Source organism: Mycteria americana, chromosome 1, assembly GCF_035582795.1.
Source record: "Mycteria americana isolate JAX WOST 10 ecotype Jacksonville Zoo and Gardens chromosome 1, USCA_MyAme_1.0, whole genome shotgun sequence".
Taxonomy (NCBI): domain Eukaryota; kingdom Metazoa; phylum Chordata; class Aves; order Ciconiiformes; family Ciconiidae; genus Mycteria; species Mycteria americana.
The window spans coordinates 57,320,946-57,342,826 of NC_134365.1; the positions used below are offsets into that span (position 1 = coordinate 57,320,946).

At 37.8% G+C, this 21,881-nt stretch overlaps 1 protein-coding gene across 11 annotated transcripts in view; it reads right to left on the reverse strand.

The window, feature by feature from the left end:
• The window catches only part of TNRC6B (trinucleotide repeat containing adaptor 6B), a 136,786-nt gene that overhangs the window by 102,918 nt on the left and 11,987 nt on the right, over nucleotides 1-21,881 (reverse strand). For 9 of the 11 annotated variants that reach the window (XM_075500209.1, XM_075500291.1, XM_075500281.1 and 6 more), the window contains exons 2-3: nucleotides 17,325-17,397; nucleotides 11,648-11,746 (exon numbers count right to left, since the gene is read on the reverse strand). In XM_075500209.1, the coding sequence (XP_075356324.1) occupies nucleotides 11,648-11,691 (44 nt within the window). In that variant the 5' untranslated portion in view covers nucleotides 11,692-11,746; nucleotides 17,325-17,397. The remainder of the gene's footprint in view (nucleotides 1-11,647; nucleotides 11,747-17,324; nucleotides 17,398-21,881) is intronic. The other 2 variants (XM_075500219.1, XM_075500190.1) reach the window with 1 other exon arrangement.

Here is a 21,881-nt window from a genome sequence, read left to right on the forward strand (position 1 = left end):
TTTTACACTTCCATGACAAATCTTTCACACTCTCCATTTAGGGGAAAAATCTGACCCAAAAGCCCTTGAACAGTTCACCCCCACCACTACTTTGAACAGCCACTCATAAGCAGCCCAATGACTCTATTTAGCCAACTCATTTTACAGTTAATTTACTATTTATGGTGCAGACACACATGAACAAGTTATAGAAGTTTAAACTGACATCTGTAAGTGGCTGATATTTTGATATACACATTGTTAACCACCCTGACAGAGAAGAGAGAAAACATGTTAACTGCTCTCTTCCACTTAGATTTGGAAAGCTAGATAATGCATTGCCACAAAAGGACAATAGGCACAAATATGAAAAGAATTTTTAATGGCCCAAGAAAGCAGATGATAATAATGATTACTGAAAACTAAATTACACTTTTGCACTACACATTCAATCACCTTCATTGCCACAAATATTGTTTTCTGCTGATTGTTAGGAGTGACTGAAAGTGACATAAACCAAGCACATAAAGAGGTGCTGAAATTATTCTGCCTTAAAGAGATCTGACCAGACAGGCAAGGAAGAGAAAGAACAACTAACTTTCTTTTCTGCATTCACAGAAGAGAAATCTATTGTGTGGATTCTAAACACACAGAAACTGCCAGTGGCCCAGAAAGTTCCTGGGCAACAAACAGCTGGAGGCTGAGAGCAATTCTGTTATAAGTATATATTAACCCTGCTTTAAGCCTGTCTTGGGCATCCACTTTTGACCACTATCAAAAAGGAGAAGGAATACAGGCTATTCACACTCACAGTATACAGCTACTTTGCAGTTTCTCCAGTTATCAGAATGTAAATCCAAACTCATTTTAGTCACAAGGGAGCCACTGACAATGCCGCTTGCTCGTATAATTTTTCCAAATTTCTCAGGATTCTTAAAATTGTTAGATATCTGACAGACCACCAAACTATTAAAACACCCACTCATCTCTGGGGCAGAACCTGGGCTTTTCTTGCTTGCATACATTACAAGTTGTCCTCAAACAAAAAACTCAAACACCACGGGAATATAAGTTATTTCTCTAGGAATCACATGTGGAAACTCTTTATCTGTTGAAACCTGCTTATATGACTTCAGAGTACTTCTATCACATTTCTTAGCAACCTAATTCCACACAGGCTTACTGCATCTGTAGACAACTGTTACATTCTCCCTTCTTCATAATACAGTCTTGTCTACTATCCAAATGTCTCAGTGAACAGACTTTAAACAAGTGACAGGAAATGCTGACATGCTTTTAATGTTGTTTTTACCCTTGGGGGAACTGATACTGGACAATGCCTTTTTGCAGAGTTCAAGTGTCCTTAGTTGTCTGCACACTCTCTTACCTACTGTAATGATGACAACCATCACTACTATTTTTAGTGTCAAGAATGAAAAAAAAAAGTCTTCTCCACAAACCCCATACCCACTTCTTCCACATCCAATGAAAAGAAAAAATTTTGAGGAACTGAAACAAATTCATACCCATCTAGTTCACAAACTGAAAACAAAATCATCCTTGCAGGGTCATGCAAAGATATGAAGTCAACAAGATCAGTGAGTTTTACACTTTTCAATGACTCAGCCAAACTGATCAGACTACAAATGATTTGGAAGGGTAAAGTAAGATTTTACCGTCCGGGGTTCAAATTTCTCCCCAAATACCTATGCCCTCAGTCTGCCATAAGACAGTAAGATTGAAAACATTTATCAATACTTTCACATCTACAAGATTTTGTTTGAAGTGGCTGATTATAAAGAACTCTGTCACATTGACATGGACTACAACCACTGCCAATGACTCTATAAAGCCAATACTGAATGCAAAGAGATCAAAAGGCAACGTTCTGAAAAGGTAGAAACCCCTCAAATTGTGTGCTAATGGTACACCTGCATAAGAAGAGACACTTTGTAAGCAAAGCCACAAAGCAATGTCCCTGACTGTCTCAGTCTCCAAAATCATAGTGGGACTATACCACGTTAGGTCTCAAATGCAGAACTGCTTTCTTAAATTTAAGCAAATATTATTTGCTTTTTTGTCTGTTTTGCAAAGTATTATAAACTGCTGTAATCAACTGAAAAAGAGATTGGTTAAAAAAATACTAATGAGAAAAATTTATGAAAAAGAACCCTTAAAAGAATGGAAAAGGTGAGTTTAAACTGAGTTTTATTTAAGACTGAAGCATTTTTTTCCTTTAGAAATCAGAGATACACACCTGTTCACTGCAACGACATTCCATGCCATTACATTTCCTCCACATGAACTGTACATATGAAAAGGCTGGATCAAAGGGCTGTATGGTGACAGTTCTTACAGATCTCAAAGTCAATTTGGCAGATGATGGTATTTTCCAAGGGAAGGAAAATACAACATTGTATTAACCTTCTCTTTTGTGCTTCAAAAGCACTTCAGGGTATTCTGAGACTAGAAAACAGAGAGTCATCTTTCACTTTGGTATCTATATTTTAACAGTCTTCACTATGGGTAAGTAGGTTTCAAATGAGTAATCCATCCTGCCTCTGGAGAAAACAGTACACCCAACTGGCAAAATCTTGCACTTGATCCTGAATTTCTTTAAAAATGTCCAAGCAGCTAAGCTATCAACAGCATTCTTTTACAACAGTTCAAGTAGCACTGTCTGTTTAATTCCACATTCTCTTTTGCAAATCCTCAACAATTTTACCTTGTTTGTAACTGCTGTTTTATAAAGCCAGTAGACTCTGATAACTTACTGTGCTGGTTTTGGCTGGGATAGAGTTAAATTTCTACATAGTAGCTAGTATGGGGCTATGTTTTCGATCTGTGCTGAAAATAGCATTGATAACACGCTGATGTTTTAGTTATTGCTGAGCAGTGCTTACACAGCGTCAAGGCCTTTTCTGCTCTTCAGACTGCCCCACCAGCAAGTAGACTGGGGATGCACAAGAAGTTGGAAGGGGACACAGCTGGGACAGCTGACCCCAAATGACCAAAAGGATATTCCATACCATATGACATCATGCTTAGCAATAAAACTGAGGTGGGGGTGTGTGTGGAGGTTGGCAGGGGCTGCCATGGCTCAGGGACTGGCTGGGCATCAATTGGTTTGTGGTGAGCGATTGTTTTTGTTTTGCATCACTTATTTTTTCTTTGGTTTTATTTTCCTCTGTGCATTTTTCTCCCCCCTTACTTTTTTTTTTAATTATTAAACTGTCTTTATCTCAACCCACACGTTTTCTCACTTTTATCCTTCTGATTCTCCCCCCCATCTCACTGTGGGGGGAGTGAGTGAGCAGCTCTGTGGTGCTTAGTTGCCAGCTGGGGTTAAACCACATACCATAATTATAGCTCTTTGCTACAATGCCTTGAAATTTTGAAATTCAAAGTTATAAACTCACAAGCAGGTGTTTTTTTTCCCCACGTAGAAAGGTCCCACTGTGTAGTGTTTTGTAGGAAAGTGTTATTAGGTTCTTTTGTTGGCCACAGTGTTAAAGTTCAAGAGAAAAACTAACCCAAAATTTCTGCTCCCCTTGATGGACTATGTTAATTTCTTTTTAAAAGAGGAGCAGCGTGCCATAACATTTTTACAAGCTTTAATAACATGTCATTAAAAGGGAGGACTACTTTATTAACTTTAAATCTTAAGTAATTTCATTATTTACTGAGAGATTAATGGATTTTTTTTTTTAATACACAATATGCAAAGATTTTGGTTTTGAAATTACTCTCCTAAGGAGTTGTAACACTTTCAGGCTAGAAAAATGAAGCTAGCAGAGCATGATGAAAATGACACCAGTTTCTGTTGTGAAAAATTGTCTTTGTGCTCAGACCAGATCTTAAGCTGCTACCTTTTGGGAGAAGCATAAGTTGTCTTGTTAGGCAGAACACCTCTCTAGTTCTGAAAGACTTCACAAGATAATTTATACAAAGACTTTAGGAACTTAGTATAGTTGTAGGTCAGCATTAGAAAGGCTAGCTGCTCCTACAACTCCTGTTCCAGAAAAGTGATGGAAACATATGCTGTATATGAGGGAACAGAAGTGTTGGAAGCTCCACAAGCAACGCACCAGCAGACATCAAAAATGAATTAATACATTCTGAAAATACGGTGAGTGGTTAAAAAAAAAATAAACAAAACACAACTACTTTCCTGGACCCAATGGAGAGGCAACAGCCACATGAGTAAATTGAAACCTACTCTGACTTGTCAGGTATTCACAAGAAAGTACACTGAGGTTGAAAGTTCACCTCTTTGTAAAAAGCCAAAATTTAAGAGTAGCAGGGATTCATACTGCAGAGAAACCATCAAGTCTGAAAGCACCACATACCAGGCCAGTACTAGACTGGAAAACAGCTTTTTTTAATTACAGTGACAAAGCATTTTGTTAATTTCCTTACTGTACAGGCCTTCAGCCTTAAATTATTTAATGCCATCTGAACAGAAAGCCAGTTCTGTATCACTAAGTAGTATTATAAGCCCCAGAGATACAGGCATCAAGGTTTTGGATGCTGTGTTAAGTTTAACTACCCAACTAAGATTTTCTTTTTACTATATTAATTCTAAATCCCACACAAAGAAAGCACCAGCTTAACTTTTGCACTATTGTCAGCATCAAGCAACATCCGCTATCAAAAACTGAGCATAAAACTTCCCCATAAATGCAGTTAGTGGAACACTCGTGCTTTCAGGAAAGATACATCCTGACTGGCAACACTCCGTCCTAACCACACTTCCTTCTGAATTTTAAGCTTCTGTTTATAAATATAAAAACATGTAACTTAACAGATCAAATACAAATATTACTCAGGCAGGCTTAAGTTTCTTTATTCTCAACATATATGAAATAAAAGCAAGAGCTTAGATACTTGAGTAAGTGTCATATGCTTTTTAACCTTTTCATCACCTCTGTGTGAATGCTTCTGGATAAAAAAACCAAACCAAAACAAACAACAACAAAACAAAACACATAGCCAGTGCCAACAGAGTTCTGAAGAGTGATTTAAACAGAAGGCAAATGCTAGCTCACAATTAGACACCAAGAGGCAAGAAAAATAAGAATTAACCAGGATGAAAACAGGCAGGCAATAATGCAAGGGAAAGATTCATGTTGACAGATAAGAACAGGGCAGCAACTTGAAAGGAAGTAAAACAAGGATTAACAGGTAAACCGCAAGACAGCTTGCTAAGTGGCACTGGACAGTGAGACTGAACAACAGGACAAGCCTTAAAGTTTGTGTCACTGGTTTTGAAAAAGCCACCAGAGCATGGAAAAGTAGCCTAATTTCTAGACTACCTATTCAGTTCAATAATTATTTCTATAAATACTAATGAAAACTTTGAATAAAAATACATTTATCTAACACCATACAATACAGAATCTTTTCCCTTTTCCTGTACTTATTAGGTGTTGAACATTATTACAAATCCTGTGCAGCCACATTTTTTCATCAAAATTTTGTGTACCTAGATTTTTATCACACAAAGAATTAAAAGCGCAGAACTAGCTACTTTTCCTCCTTTCCCTTCTACAACACTGAATCAAACCCATGATTCAAATACCCTTCTATAAATTACTTAGGTCAAAGTCCCTCCCTCCCTGCAAATTCATAGGTTTTTACCTTGAAAGATGAAGGAACAACAAGGAGGGGAAGGGGAAATTTTACATTAGACATTAAAATTTTAATTGCATTTTTTGAGAAAGAAGTTTGCAACATAAGCTCAAAACTCCTGCCAATATTGAAAGAAATCTAAAAATACTTCAAATCAGGCATAAAATTTTAGCTTCCTCCTGCAATATTTTACAGCAAAGGAACAACAGAGCAACAAAGTTTAAGTGTTGTCTGTGCAGTAATCCTTAACAGATGGATGAAAACAGCTGAAAAGAAATCAGCCACAAACAAGAAGCTCAGTGCTTGTTGATATTTTCAGAGTACCAAGGCTGTTAATGGAAAAAGCCTAGTAATCATTAGCGGCAAATTAACTACCACAAAATATAATTAAAAAAATAAAATAAAATCATAATCCAAAGAACAGTAGAGGGTGTGGGGTTCCAAGCAGAATTGTTGTGGGAATTTTTTTTTTTTTTTTTGTGAAGGGAGGAAGAGAGACCCTGAAAAGCCAGAAGCCAGACACCCTGTCCCGCAACTATTTCATAAAGCAAAACGATACTTTGCTGTATGATATTCACTGGCAGATCATATGGATAAAACAGACCCAATATTCCTGTCAAATAAGACTTCTACATCTGCCAAAAATAACTATGCTTTAAAAACCTCTATGCTCATTTGGAAAAGCTTACTCCTGTACAGGTTGTTTCCCCTCTTTATAACGCTAATATTAGGTAATTATTGGAATCAAGAGCATGCTATTGACAGGTGCCAGCTGTCTTTACCATGTTGATGCCATTTTAACAGAAAGAGTATTTTCTGACAGTCTGACAACAAGGAAGAAACTGTGAGATCAAACAATGGAACCAGTTAAGATGGAAAGCCCTGGCAACAAAACTACCAAGACAGTAAGTTTCTCCAAAAGCAGCCTATGGGGTGGGGCGTGGGGGAGAGAAAGGGAAAGAGCATGCCATGACAAAAAGACACGCTGCCAAAAAATTAAAGGGAAGAATTGTAGAGACTTCCCAAGTATGCAAAACTGAGAAGAGCGAAAGGACAACTAAACTACCACAACACAATTTTTAAAAAATAAGTATGCATTAACAACACTGGGGGAAGCAAACATTAATGTGAGAACTAAGTCCATCAGTAACTTTCCTTAAGCTTAATTACCACGAAGTTGCCAGTGGATTTCTGTCATTCATTTCAAGAGTGGCAAAGGCAAGCACGAAGACCAACTTTTGTAGCTGTGCCACCAGGCTGATAGGAGTCAAGCAAGACTATCATTCTTCATGATGCCTGACTGCAGGGATTAAATTTCTAATCATATCTCACATAATGTTAATTAGTTCAAAGCACGTAAATATTTAGTCTTTAAAGTGACCTGCTCAGCTCTACACGAGGCACGATTTCTTTTTCTTTTTCAAAACCAGAAATAAATCTTTTCTCTTCAAGGCTTGGTCTTGATATCTCAGAATACTATACAGCCTAGGATGCCAGAAAATCTGAAACAGTTATAGAACCAAACCAGTTCACAAGGAATAAAGCATGATATATCATTTGTTTTCCACTCTATGATAGAGTCTTCATCTATAACTTTTTAGGTTATTTTCAGACTGGCACCATAAGAAAGTTAATTCTTGCAGTACCCAAATCTTTATATCCTGACGTTCATGGTACCTCCATGAAAGATGATTCTGTTGTCATCCCTGACACCCTAGAATACTTCAATCAAGTATATCTCAATCTACAATAAATTTGGTTCCTCAAGTTATACTCTTGTGATTCCAGAAGTACCAAGCCACCTTAGTAGTTAGGACTGCTGACAGCATTAACATATTGCCTCTCGCCATGCTACTGTGCAAGAACATGAAAAGCAAAGCGAGTGACATCTTTTCTATCAATGAAATATTCTTTGAACTGAAGACTCTGGAAACAAATATTGATAACTGGTCATAGGATCTGCAGTCCAGGTAACTGAGACTATTAGTCTAATCACTTCTTTTCCTGCAATATGTATCAACAGGAACCCTCTTACTTTGTTGTTTTGCCGAGTCAGAAGAGTCAGTTATTAACACTCTGAGATACAGAGCTTCATGTAGTGAGCCTTACTCTTTACAACGATAAATTATGAGCATGTCTTTCCATGGTGATAAATAAAGACAAAACAACTTGATATCAATATAACAAAGACATCTCTATAAGTTAGTGGATTTACTTTCTTTCCCTCAAGTTCAATGCATACTTATGGAAAATAAGATCAATTTTCAACTCAAGATGAGCTTAAGACAATGTCAGAAGTGATTGTCAGGTGACATTTTGGAAAAGACCCTTCTTAGACTCTGCTACAGAGTCTAAAGAATTTTCCATGTCTGCTTGTTCAAGTGCTTTTCAATTTAAATTCAGGTGAAGTCATAACAGGAACATTCTGCAAGAAGCCCAAATGTAGGTTTCCCACTTCTTGTCAAGACCAAAACTGAGTAAGAGAGAAATTCTGAACTGTAGGGAAGTACCTACCAGACCCCTGAGCATCTTGCATTCCGAAAAGGAAAAAAAGTATCAAGCACAATCACAGCAAGGCCATTTACTGCTCAACAGGAATGCTTCAAGTGTAGCTGATAAAGGCATTCCAGCATGTAGGCCTGGGGCTTTGTCTTTTGAACATAAAGTGGCTTTTAACTTATATTTTATGTTAGTATCTTAAGACACAAACAAAAAAGTGTAAAGATAAATTCTACAATCTTTTCGTCCACCTTTTGCAACAATAGCTTTAATACTGTTGTTGAAGTCCTACGAGACTGAAGAAATAATTTCAAGATGGAAAGCTTCCCCACTTTTATTTCATCATTATTCTGAGGCAGCCAATAAAAGATGCTACGAATCACCATAAACAGTAATTTCATTCTTTGCATCACATGCAAAATTCTCTTTTTGGCTAGAAATGAATTATTCAGAAAAAAGGCTAAGAATGGGGCCTTAATCTGACCTCATATATGATATAATCAAACTTATCATCACTGAAGTAGCTGGAATGTGCTTAATCAGCATTTACTGATCTCAAATACTGTGTTCAGTTTTGGGCCCCTCACTACAAGAGAGACATTGAGATGCTGGAGCGTGTCCAAAGAAGGGCAATGAAACTGATGAAGGGTCTAGAGCACAAGCCTTATGAGGGGCGGCTGAAGGAATTGGGGTTGTTTATCCTGGAGAAAAGGAGGCTGAGGGGAGGCCTTATCGCTCTCTACAACTACCTGAAAGGAGGTTGTAGACAGGTGGGGGTCGGTCTCTTCTCCTAGGTAACTAGTGATAGGACGAAAGGAAATGGCCTCAAGTTGTGCCAGGGGAGGTTTAGACTGGATATTAGGAAATTTTACTTCACTGAAAGGGTTGTCAAGCATTGGAACAGGCTGCCCAGTGAAGTGGTGGAGTCACCATCCCTGGAGGTATTTAAAAGACATTTGGATGAGGTGCTTAGGGACATGGTGTAGTGGTGGTCTTGGCAGTGTTAGGTTTACGGTTGGACTTGATGATCTTATTTCCAACCTATATGATTCTGTGATAAGACCTATGAGCTGCAGACTCAACTTCTACAGTGTTTAAGAGAAGAGCTTCAAAGGAGCTGCTAACATATGAAATGTTTCAAGTCCTTCTTAAACATTCACAGGAAATAAAATGCTAGAAGATGATGGCTTCTTTAGATATCATTTACAGGCTCAAAAAATTATTTCTAGTGAAGGCAAAAAGATAGGTAAAGATTTTTGAGGACAGAGTGTAAACTTGAGTGGAGTCCAAAAGGATTGCTGGTACTTAAATATGGGTATAAAAACAAACACCTAGAAAAACACAGAATAAAGGATCCACTGATCTGAACAATAAGCATAACAATAACTACATATTTAGATCTCATTTACAAGTAAGTGTTTTGGAACAGGTAAAAGGGGAGAAATGAAAGGTCCAAATAAAATACGAATTAATAGATAGTTATATTAGTGTCTTCAAAGCACAAAACTAACTTCTTCCAAAAAAATTCATGTCATCTGCCTGAAGGAAGGCGGGGGGGGCGGGGCAGGGGGGAGGAAGTCCTGACAGAAGCAAAAAACCTGAACTATATTACTGAAGTTGTAAAAAATATTTCTTAGAGAAACGTATCTTTATGAAAATGGCTCACTAGATCATTTAAACATTTGTAAATTAAGGACATCATTTTAATTATACAAGACAATATAGTGGAATATACCTCGCCTAAATTTTTCTAGGACAAATCCTTCAACTGTTATAGATATAAAACTCTCCTGAGACCAGGAAAGAGAGCATAATCATTTACAGACTAAAGAAAGACTGAAAAACACACTTCCGTGCATAGTCCTGTACATCACAGTATGGGGAGAAGGACTAGATACAGCCATGAGTCTTTTTTGCTTTATATATACTGATCCTATATAGCTCTTTAATTAATAACACTGAATACCAGATGCATGATTCCAAATCTCCCATGTTCTCTAAATGACAATTGTTTTGAAGCAATACTGCATACGCACTTAGGTATTCAAAGTCAGTCAAAAAGATTTGTTTTGAAATTTAAGCTCACTAAACTTTTTGAACACCTAATGCTGGAATAGAGATACAACCTTCCCCATTACACCCAGAATTCAGAATGCCAAAGAAAAGCATTGGAGAAGAGAGTAAGTTTTACAAGACAGTTACTTCAATCTACTTCCTGCCACACAGACAAAAAAATGAAAGCTATGTATCCATAGATATACACACATACATACAGACACCTGTGTGTATATATACAAGTATGTACACACACACACAGATTCTCTCTGGTGAAAAGTAAGCACCAGTAACCATGCTAAAATCAGTAATTAATTGCACCATGATGTTTCCTCTCACATGTTTATCCCCCACTGAACCTTGTAATCACATCCTTGTCAAGAGACATATTCAATACCCTGTATGGCTGCAGGTACATCCACTGATATGTTTTCATTTGTCAGCTCCTAATCCAGTGAGCCTTCCTTCAAAGCTATTTAAAATTAACACAATTCCTAAAGCACATCCAGGACAATTGCCAAATCCTTTCTCTAATAATTAATCACCTCCTAACTTGATGCCTATAGCTTAGAAAGTGTTTTGTTCTCTTAGAGCATAAAAGGATGAGAACATCTCTCAAAAAGCTCCAGCTAGAAAACAAAAAATTTTAATTTTAGTCCTCTAGTTTTTTTGCTTTTTCAACCAGTCTCTTACACAAAACTACAAGCAAGCTAATAATGATTCAGAATTTCATGAAATTTAGGAGCCATATTTTAAATACAGATCAGCTGAAAAATTAACACTAACTCATTGAGACAGTCAGGACTACAAAATAAACTTATAAACCTATTGAAGAATATGATAATCACTATGTCATTATACAAACCAAAGTAATTCGTGATTCAACTGCATCTTCAGGAAGTAAGCAAAAACCAGGGCACAACCAACATTATATTCAACAGCACACTTTACAGCCTCTTGTCCCGACAAGGTATTTTGAGAATCAGAGGCACCTTTAAAAGCAACATACTATCCAGTCTCATAACAAAGCATATGCTGGCAAGTACAAGGAAACAAGAAGCAGAACCCCTTGAATATAGGCCAGCCAGTAATCCACAAATGCTGACACCTGCACCTAAGGGCCCACATGCCTAATTCTTTAAGTCAGTTGAGAGGGTGAGTGAGTAGGACAGAAAGCTTGACAAGCCCTTCCAGTTCTAACAAATGGAATACAATCAAGGTTAGTACTTCTTTACAAGAGTTTCCTCTTTCCTTCCTGGGAGTGCCCGAAGACACATGTTCCAATCCTTAGTAGATGGCAAAAAAGGTCATCTTTCTAAAGGCCTTTAAAAACTTTATTTTTTAAATATCTCCAGGGTAATAAATATTATTTATTTGCATGCAGGTATTTGTTAAAAATACCACCAGCGGTCAATGTTCACTCCATGTATCCCCCATTTCAGCCAAGCAAGCTCTCGTTCCTCCAAAACACAGTGACATTTACCTCACTGACCTTGGGACTGCCTTCCTCCAGTATTTCTCCCTCATCAGTTTGCATGGGAACAGGATCTGTGCAAAGCTCTGCAGAAATGCAAAATACTGCCTAAAAGATAAAAAAGAAAGATATATTTTAAAAATCATTATTTTTCTGCCTTTAACAGTGTTACGTGAGATTGCGGTGCACATAAATAACAATTCTAGGCTATGACCTTTAATGTTCCCATTCTGCACATATTCACTGAATTTATATGTTTTACACAAACAAGTAAACTGTTATTCAGGGTAAGACATATCTGTACTTAATTAAAGAGGGAAAAAAAAAAAGCACCTAACAGGAAAATACTTTCTTTTTAATTTTAAAAGATGTCATTGCTGAGTATTTAACGTATTCATTGTGTTCACTCATTAAAGCAACAGTCAGTAAGGAATAATCACACGGACTAGAGCTGAGCAATTCTTACTAGGAAATAGCTTTTGTGCAAATATAAGCTTCACAGTTTCGGCTTACAGACAATCTGAAGGTTATTAGTTTGAAAAATTGTTAAGACTTCCACTGATCCCACAGTACCTCTGAATTCTTACTTTAGGGAATTTTTCCTTTACTTGATTTTAGAAATAAATACATTCTAGGGTCTAAGTGGTTCAGGGAACTGATAAAGTCATTCATCTTCAGATCAAGATTTCCATTCTAACCCATGTCAACAGCTCCCAGTGTTTGCAATATTCAACACTACTTGGTAACTTATTTTTACATTTGTTTGACAGTGTCAGTGCAGTTCCAACTGAACAAAATCTACACCCCAAACTCCATTCTTAGAATTGCAAAGTAACTTATGGAAGAATGCAATACAGTTAGGGAGACTTTGATTAAAGAGATTAGAATGTCTTCTACTCCAGAGGATGAGCATCTTTCAGAGGTAATGGATCAAATTAATCAATTTAGGAGATCAAACGCACCAGCATAAATTCAGTAGGAATCTCTCACTCTCAAAATGCAAGATGTAAGCTATCAGAAGATCTGTAACATTCCAGGTATGTGGAAAGTAAGGGCTCACACTGAGTTAAAAAACTCTCTTAAAGCCAAGAGCTGTTGGCCTTTAGCAGCTGTCCCTCTCAAGATGCTGTAACTCTTCAACTGCATTTAAAATCCCTTTAAAGTCTCTCCACTTCATTTTTGCACCTCAGCTACAGCGCTGCTGACTCTACTGTCACCTTCACAGCAGGACTTCCAAGCCTGGAAACTGACAACTTTGGGAGTGCAAATAGTAATGAGGTCAAAAAGAGAAAGCTTGGAAATTGTTCATCTAGATTAAAGCCTGTTCATAAGGTAAGGCTGTCTGCACTGCCAACACCTTCTGTATGTTGTGCATAGGTAGACAACATCTTTCATGGCTATTAAGTTGACACAAGGAATGAAGAATATGTTCTACAAACAGGCCTGAAGCTACAAAATTTTACATACAACTTATTAAAGCTTATAACCAACAAGCTGTTATGTTCAGTAATATCATATATTCTCATGCAAAGCATGAGAGCTGTAAAGACTTACAGCATAGTAATTTCCTTTTCTGGGGAAAGAGGAATGAGGATAAAGCAGAACTCTCACCCAAATACTCACCAAATATTCTGCCTGCAGCATGTAATCAAAAATCGTAGGTATCAAATGCTAAGCAAGACTTGTATCACGCACCTATGCCAAGATCCTCCTGCATATAACAAGTATTTCTCACTGCCAGGCTATCTGCCGCTCTGCAGCAGGAGGGAAAGAGAACAGGCCGAGCGGTCCCTGTCCATGGTACTTCACCACGCTGAGCTTCTGAAACCCATTCAAGAACTTCTGGAACTGGGAGTTTCTGAGCATGATTTTGCAATATCAGATTCAAGTAACTGGGAAGCTCCACAGATTGTTAGACAGTCTGATGTCTAATGGCCAAAACAGCTTTGGCCAGAAGGATTGCTGTGGCACTGAATTGGCTTCAAATCAGAGAAACAAGCAAGATTGAACTTGAGCTACAGAAGCATTAAAAAAACCTTATAAAATAAAACAAGACCAGTCAGGTCCAGCCAAAACCACTGCAAGGATGGGTCACTGTTCATTCAGAGTTCTGGAAAAACTCAAATATGAACCTCTGAAAAACTGCCATGTTTATCTTCTGAGATATCCCTCACTACCAGAGGAATGGAAAGTGGCAATATTTGACATGTTTTTATATATTACTCCTGGCAGAAGACAAAAAACTACCAACCAGTGCATCTCAAAGAAAAAAAAGGTTAGTAGAACTAGGAAATAAATAAAATAAATGGAAAAGCTACAAGAACAAAGAAAGCCAGCTCTCCCACAGAGGACAGATTAAATACACTGGAACTATCCATAGCACAGAGATCAGAGTAGGAAATAGAAAAATGGAGAGAAATCTATAAAAAAGCAAATGTGATGGAGAAGGAAAAGAGAGCTTATTCACTCACTCTTCATTTGTCCCGTAATTCATGCTTTATCAGCTTTAATGTTCAAAGCATATATCATACTATTTCATACAATGCTCAGTTATAGTGAACTCACTCACATGGGATGGCAAGAAGGTGGAAGTTTTAAAAGGCTCTGTAATTTACCGGAAAAAAATCACAAGGGGAAAAGAAAATCCACAAAAAAAATCTTGCAGCTGGTGTAGGAAGACCCTAAGCCACAGACTGCAAGAGGTTTTGCAAGAGGAAGTTTTGCTGAACACTACCCTTCTATTGTATTTTTCCCCACTGCATTTGCTTCTGGCTTCTTTCAGGAGACAAAACATCAGGCAACAAACTATGAGCCCAATTCAATACTATCATTTTTTAATGTTCTTTCTGCATACGTGAATCCTTGATCCCCATGGCCACTGGCACAAGAGTGCTGCATTTCAAGTTTATTTATTGCCAAAAGCAGGCATTTGGCGATTCCCGAGTCCATGGGAAACTACCTCAGTGGCAGACTTTTGTAGCAGTCATTTACAACTGAGGATGACTTCTCAGCCAACAAAGTGACTGCTTAGTGCCAGCATGTGAAGAAATAATATAATTATTCCATGTTGTTGACACCACCTCTTCAGCTCACTAGCTTCTGAGCAGAGGGCTGAAGGTCACACATAGGGTAATTTATTTTGTACACAGAGGATACACAGGCAATCAGAATTTGTACTAGCGTCCTATAGAATTGGAAAAAAAGGCCAAATGCCAAAAGGCATTTATTTACTTATTTCCAATATTTGTGTGATATGCCAGGGTCCCAGGGGATAAAAATACATAAAGTTTATAGACAGTCCATTTAGATTTTCAGATCCAACATCTATCAACAAAGTCACACTTGGAAAAGGTCAAAAGTAAGATAATCCTCTTCTTCCATTCTTGCATATACCCACCAGAACTACTTCAGATGGGACTGAAATCCCCCAATCTTTTTATTCACCTGATACCTTCTAGAAAAATTGACCAACTTTGGCTTGAGTGAGGACTCCAAGGAAGGTCTGACAAATAGCAATGCACAGGTATGTCCACATACAATGTGGAAGATGCCATGTCTAAAGTTAGGAACAATTTTTATTTAACTATTTTAAATATCATACAGTGATGAGAATCTATTCTCAAAGGTAAAAACACTCACTAACATGAACTAACTGCAGTTCTTATGAACTTGAATGCCTACTACAATATTGTCCTGTCATAAAACAATATGGCTTTGGGACAATCCAGTATGATATTTAGTCCTATTTATGTTCTGTCTCTTTCTGCAGAGAAGATGTACACATTTCATTCAGTGGTATCAGGATGACGGAGGCAGCTACCAGTCATAAATTCAGTGTAAGCAGAACAGTGCAGAGCACCTTATGGATACTATCTCTTCACTAATGCATTCTAGCACACTCTGGCAAATAAAACCTGAGCCAAATTTCCATATACTTCTAAATCCCTGAAAATCAATGTCAGTGAACAAGGTACTTCCTCAGGCCTCATTTTCCCCCAGGTAGAAAGGTCCACCATTCAGAAACACAAGGTCCTCATTAGCAAGAGAGAGCTGTGTCCTGGTTCGACTGGGATAGAGTTAATTTTCTTCCTAGTAGCTGGTATAGTGCTGTGGTTTGGATTTTAGTATGAGAATAATATTGATAACACACTGATGTTTTGGTTGTTGCTAAGCGGTGTTTACACTGGTCAAGGACTTTTCAGCTTCCCATGCTCTGCCAGGTGCACAAGAAGTTGGGAGGGGACACAGCTGGGACAGCTGACCCCAAATGACCAAAGGGATATTCCATACCATATGATGTCATGCTCAGTATATAAAGCTAGGGAAGAAGAAGGAAGGGGGGGGACGTTTGGAGTGATGGTGTTTGTCTTCCCAAGTAACCATTACGCGTGATGGAGCCCTGCTTTCCTGGGGATGGCTGAACACCTGCCTGCCAATGGGGAGTAGCGAATGAATTCCTTGCTTTGCTTGTGTGTGCGGCTTTTGCTTTACCTACTAAACGGTCTTTATCTCAACCCGCAAGTTTTCTCACTTTTGCTCTTCTGATTCTCTCCCCCATCCCACCGGGGGGGAGTGAGGGAGCAGCTGTGTGGTACTTAGTTGCCGGCTAGGGTTAAACCCCGACAAGCTGGAATCCAAATGTCTTCAAATTTGCTGTTTATCGAACAAGCATCGCTGGAACTAAGCACCTTACCTAATACACGGGCCTTTCATACAGCAACACTTTTTTTTTTCAGATTGCCAGCAGCAATCAAATATGGACTAAAGTGGAAAACTGTTCTTCATTTGATATAGAAGAAAAAATTATTTTAAGCTTCTGAAGAGCGCAGCTGCAAGAGAAGCACTTATTAATGTAAAACCAATTGTAGTTCCTGTGAATTCCAAAGTCTTAATTGGATATGGCCCACTGGAAAACCCTCAAAGGACCATAAGGCTGGGCAAACTGTCACCATTACAGACAGTAAGCAGAAATTGAAGGTAGGTCCCAAACCCTCTCACAAGAGCACAAAGCAAAACAGGCGCACGAGTGCTCTTCAAAGATGGCGATCTTGTATACATGGCATACTTGGAAAAAAAGCAGTTAGAACAAGGCAGTACTGTACTGAACTATGTCTTTAATAAGACTGTGCTTATTCAACACAATTGTATTGATACATGATCACAATCATTAGTCTCTATCTAGGTACATAGACAAAGTGTTAATTTCTAACAGATGGTCTAGCCATATTATATCTAATTGCTACAGCTTTACATCTAGTTTGTTAAGAATGTACAAAAGCAACATAAAATTTAACATATGGAAAAAGAACAGAGTAGTTTTTGTCACTTTAAATGTGAGCTGAGAAGTACTGAGATGAAAGCAAGAGCATCCAGAAGATAAACAAAACTTGAATGTAACTTCATTGCTTGTAGCAACTAATCACTGATTCCAGTGACTTTAAAATCTCATCATAAATTAATCAATTTTCAGAGAAAACCACCATATGCATCAACTTTAGCTGACAAAAACAAATCGCATCAGGCAGTTACAGAAAAAACTTCACACCCAAACCCACAGGAAATAACACACTAGAAAGTATATGAAAACAGCAATATACCCTATAGCTGGTTAAGAACTAGTATAGGCTAATGTTCTTCTGACCTCCAACATTCGAGAACGCAATATTGAACTTTGGTTGATTTTTACCTTTGACAGTTTCCAAGGGCTGCCAAAGCCCACAAGGATCCGTCCTGGCTACATTCAGTGCAAAAACAAAACCCTAAAAGGAGACAAAAAAAAAACAACAACAAACTATTTAAAAGGTCAGCCAACTGTGGGCATTACTAGATAAAAAACATATAAAAACAAAAGTCAATTGTCTTCAAAGCTCAGCAACCCTTACTCCCAAAGCATTTAGAAAAAGCCATATTCTTCTTAATAAAATAATGTAGGGTAAATAAAAAATTGTAATCGCAAAAGAAGCAATACAGCTCCCTCTCCCTCCCTCCGCCATAATTTATGCAGTACTAGGGAGATGGGGGAAAAGAGCTACAGTTAGGGTTAGAGTTAAGGCGAAAAGTACCTTTCTCCTCACTATTCTTCCACTTCAACTGCCACCCCAGTCTAGGAAATTATTCTTCAAAGGCAAGAAATGTACATATTGCAAAAAGCATTTACTTGTTGAGCCTTAGGCTCAAATTTAGGCTCAAGTTTTAGCAAATTTAGGCTTTTACAGAATAAAGTTGCACCACTGCTGGAAATGCATCTTTAACTACCTCAGAGAAAATGTTAAGAACATCATACTGTTAATTGCTTATGCATACTTATTACTCACCCATCACGACACAACTTAGACCAACAATCAGTTTTGAGAAAAACGTAAGAATCCTTATACTGTGACCCATCAAACCATTTAAGAGGTATCGTACACCTGTATCTATAGTATTTAGTCTGCTGGCTGATTAGCTTGCTCTGAATCTTCACTAAATGCTATAGATACAGGCCTGACACTTAAGTCTAACAATGTACCTTGCATGGTGCTGCACGACAGAAACCTCAAGCTGATATTGAACAGGAAATTCCCCTTCCAAGAATTTACCGCCACTACCACAGTTTCTGTAAACTTTGCCACTGGAACCATTTGAAAAAAAAAAATGGCTAACATTTCCTCAAAAGTATAACAGCAATACCTCCTAAAATGAACGCCATCATTTAAGCTAGGCATTGCAAATTTTATACGTGCTGAAAATGTTATTTGTATGGCAGCAAGTTACAGTTTTCTCATTAATCATCATATTATCCTTTTCACAACAGTTTTTAACTGTTTACTTATTATGTATAGGTACAAACCCGAAATGTTCAGTTTTCATCCAGAAATGAACATGCAGTCAAAGCACTATCAAAGCAGATGTGCAACATGCTCAGTCTTCTCAATCACTCTTAAGTAGTTTTCCAAGTGAAAAATCTACATTAAGTACATCATCACCTTAATATTATGATGTCCCAAAAGTATTAGCAACCTTAGAGTCCACACCTAAATTGAGAATGTTTTTACCAGGCAAGGCATTTTAAAATCACTGTTAGAACCTAAGGCTCTGGAGACAGAAGTCTAATAAAACTCAAACTCTTGATTACTTTTACAATAAGTGAATGCATACTCTGAAATGAGTAAGAAGCCTTAACATTTACCTCTTCGTAATATTTCCTCCATTGAAAAAAATAAGCACTGCTTTCATCTTAGCGAACTAAGTAAAGCAAGTTGCATTTACCTGGCTTCACTAGATAGTAAGAGATTAAGGAAATACTTCTACTACTGAAATATATTGAAAATAATATGTGGAGGTAAGAGTAACCCACTCTGTTGTCTGTAAGTTTTCAATTTTCCCTATTAATTTCAAAAAATATAGAAAAAAATGGAAAATTGATTCCTTGACTGAATGTTAAACTATCATCCATCTCCCTAAAACATCTCAGAAATATCCAGCCATGCCATTGAATACACTATTATTAATCTATGCAATCAAGTACACAATATTTTATAGGTGGAGTCAAAGGCTCCTTGACTGAATGTTAAACTATCATCCATCTCCCTAAAACATCTCAGAAATATCCAGCCATGCCATTGAATGCACTAGTATTAATCTATGCAGTCAAGTACACAATATTTTATAGGTGGAGTCAAAGGCTGTTGTTGACTTAGCAGTTTTATCGTGCCAGAAATGCATGATAAAACTGACACATACCTCCATCCAATGAGAGTATCAGCCAAAAAGCAAGACTAATGAAGTGTCTGTGCAGTTTTTGACAGCATAGGATCTGAAGTTGGAGAATAGGAAATATTGCAGAAGCTGGCCAAAAAACAGCTTTTCCCAGAAAGGGGTTGTTGCAGGCTGGATACTGAAATACTGTGGCATTAGTATCTTGCAAAAGCATTCAAAGTTCCAGTCAAACCACCACATGCTTATGGACCACTAATGTCTCTATGGGAAAAAAAAGAGAACTGCTACTAATTATGCCAATAAGCCACTGTACCTCATTACAGAATCTTATTCATGAAGAGGAGTATGGATTCCTATCCCTAACTTAAAAAAGCCTCTCGTCAGGCTCCTCTAACTTTTAATAGATGTAAGACAAGAAAAGACCGATCATCCTCTTCGTATTACTCTGACAATTTTAGGCCTATGTTTCTAGAGCAATAACAATGTTAATTAGCAAAGTCAAAGTGACACAAGAGAGTAGAATCCCGTGAAAACTGTTTGGGTTAAAGACAGAATGCAACGTGTAGCTGAGTAAAACCGCAAAGATGTTACAGCAAGGAGAATCCCAGTGTCTACCACAGTCAAAACAGAATTTAAATATCATGCATACATCTCTTCCCAATTCAAATCCTCAAAGTAGATACTTCTGCTGGCAGCCAGGGCTTTAGGATGCATCAACCTGCTTGCCTGGTCTGCATAGGAAAAATTTTAGCCAGGAAAGCAGACACAGTTTGATTAGGTAGCCAGAGGGGAGGAAAAGGAAAAACAAACAAACAACCCACCCACAATTTACACACCGTGCCTCTGACAAAACAAAGGAGGGGACCTCCCCCTTCCCTCAAAGAACTGTGACAGTTCATAACCAAGTATTAATCAGCTAACTACAACACTTAGTTATTAATTCAGGCACCCAGGCACACTGAAAGATCAGACTCAGTTTCTATTATCTTGCCATAGCAGAAACAATTCATTATACCTACATATTCCTGGCTTACATATATTAAGTCCTGCCCTGATAGACTAGAACTGTATGCATGTACAGTGTAACCCTCCAAATATTCTGCATGTATTTCTCATTCCAATACAGTCAAGTGCAGCAGTTTTCTTAGCTGGGTTAGGGATTCTATGAAGCAGCAGAATATCCTGTACAGTCAAGATTCCTAGACTAGCCTTTTTCCTCAAGTACTTTTTAGGGTGCCTCACATCTTCTCACATTTGCACACCAAGTTCTTTACTTAGAGCAAATACCTCCTTTCTGGGCACCTCACATAAGCTGCCTCTGTAGGAACACCAAAATATTCCAGGTGCACAGAACTGAAAGGAACAGGCTGCCATCAAGAAAATGTTTTCTTCAAATTCTACCCCCAACCTCCCATCCAAATCTGGAGAAACAGCAAACACTGGTAGCATGTGTGACAGAATTTCCTACTGACTATGAGATATGACAGAACAGTAGGAAGCTCCAAAAATGTAATTTCTATTCACAACTGGGAAAAAACATGGGGTGAAACTGGTTTCTTGTATAAGAACTGAGAGAACACACACAAGTGTGTTCAAGGAAAGTGATTACGTAATCCTACGGTAACTCCTAAATATTAAATATTATGTGTAAAAATGATTCCCATTACCTACCAATTGTCAGGTATTTAATCCTATTTTGAAAGAATAACGTATCAGCAGCATTGAACTGGCTAACACTCAAGCCCATTTCAAATCATTCAGAATCCACCACCCTGTCTTAACCACAGCTAGAATTAAATACTTCAATTTTGGTTTTGCAAAAGATAACCAACTTCCAGGAATGAAAAGAGGTCCAGAACTATTGGTTTACCACTATACATCCAAGTTAACATCACTAAAATCTAAATTATTCCAGTTGCCATTATTCAGGCACCATAAAAGAAAGGTTTGTTGTGAAGGTAACCAACAGGTGGCATGTTTCTGAATTCACTGCATCATCTTGTTGGCTACTGCTCATGCTTTATGTACAGCACTATCTAGTTGACAAACTGTTCCTCTCATTGGACTAGCTGCCATAAACTGAGTATTTTTTTCCTGAGCTTCTAGCATTAACTAAAACCTTTCTGGGCATGATTTCCATTCAAACAATTTCTGACTAGAAACAGTACATTTGGAGACAAAAGAGGGTCTCTGCTGCCACTGTGGTTTAACTGTCCCTTTGCTAAGTGGGTAAATGTTTGACAGCAGCAAATTTTAATTCTAAACTTAGTTCTGACTTATGTTGAATGATTCTGATAAAGCAACCAAGAGCACGCTCTCTGCTCAAAAGGCCTCAAGCTGTCTAAAAACATCACCTCACAAAAACCAGCTGCTGACATAACTACACAAAAACATCACATACCCAATTAGGATATTGGGAAGTTGGCTTAAAGTCATTCACAACTTCAAAACAATACAGAAATATTTCATGTTTTTTCATCTACAGCACACTGGCACTGTAACAGTATAAAAATTATCCAGGACAATCCAGGTCTCACTGTGGTAG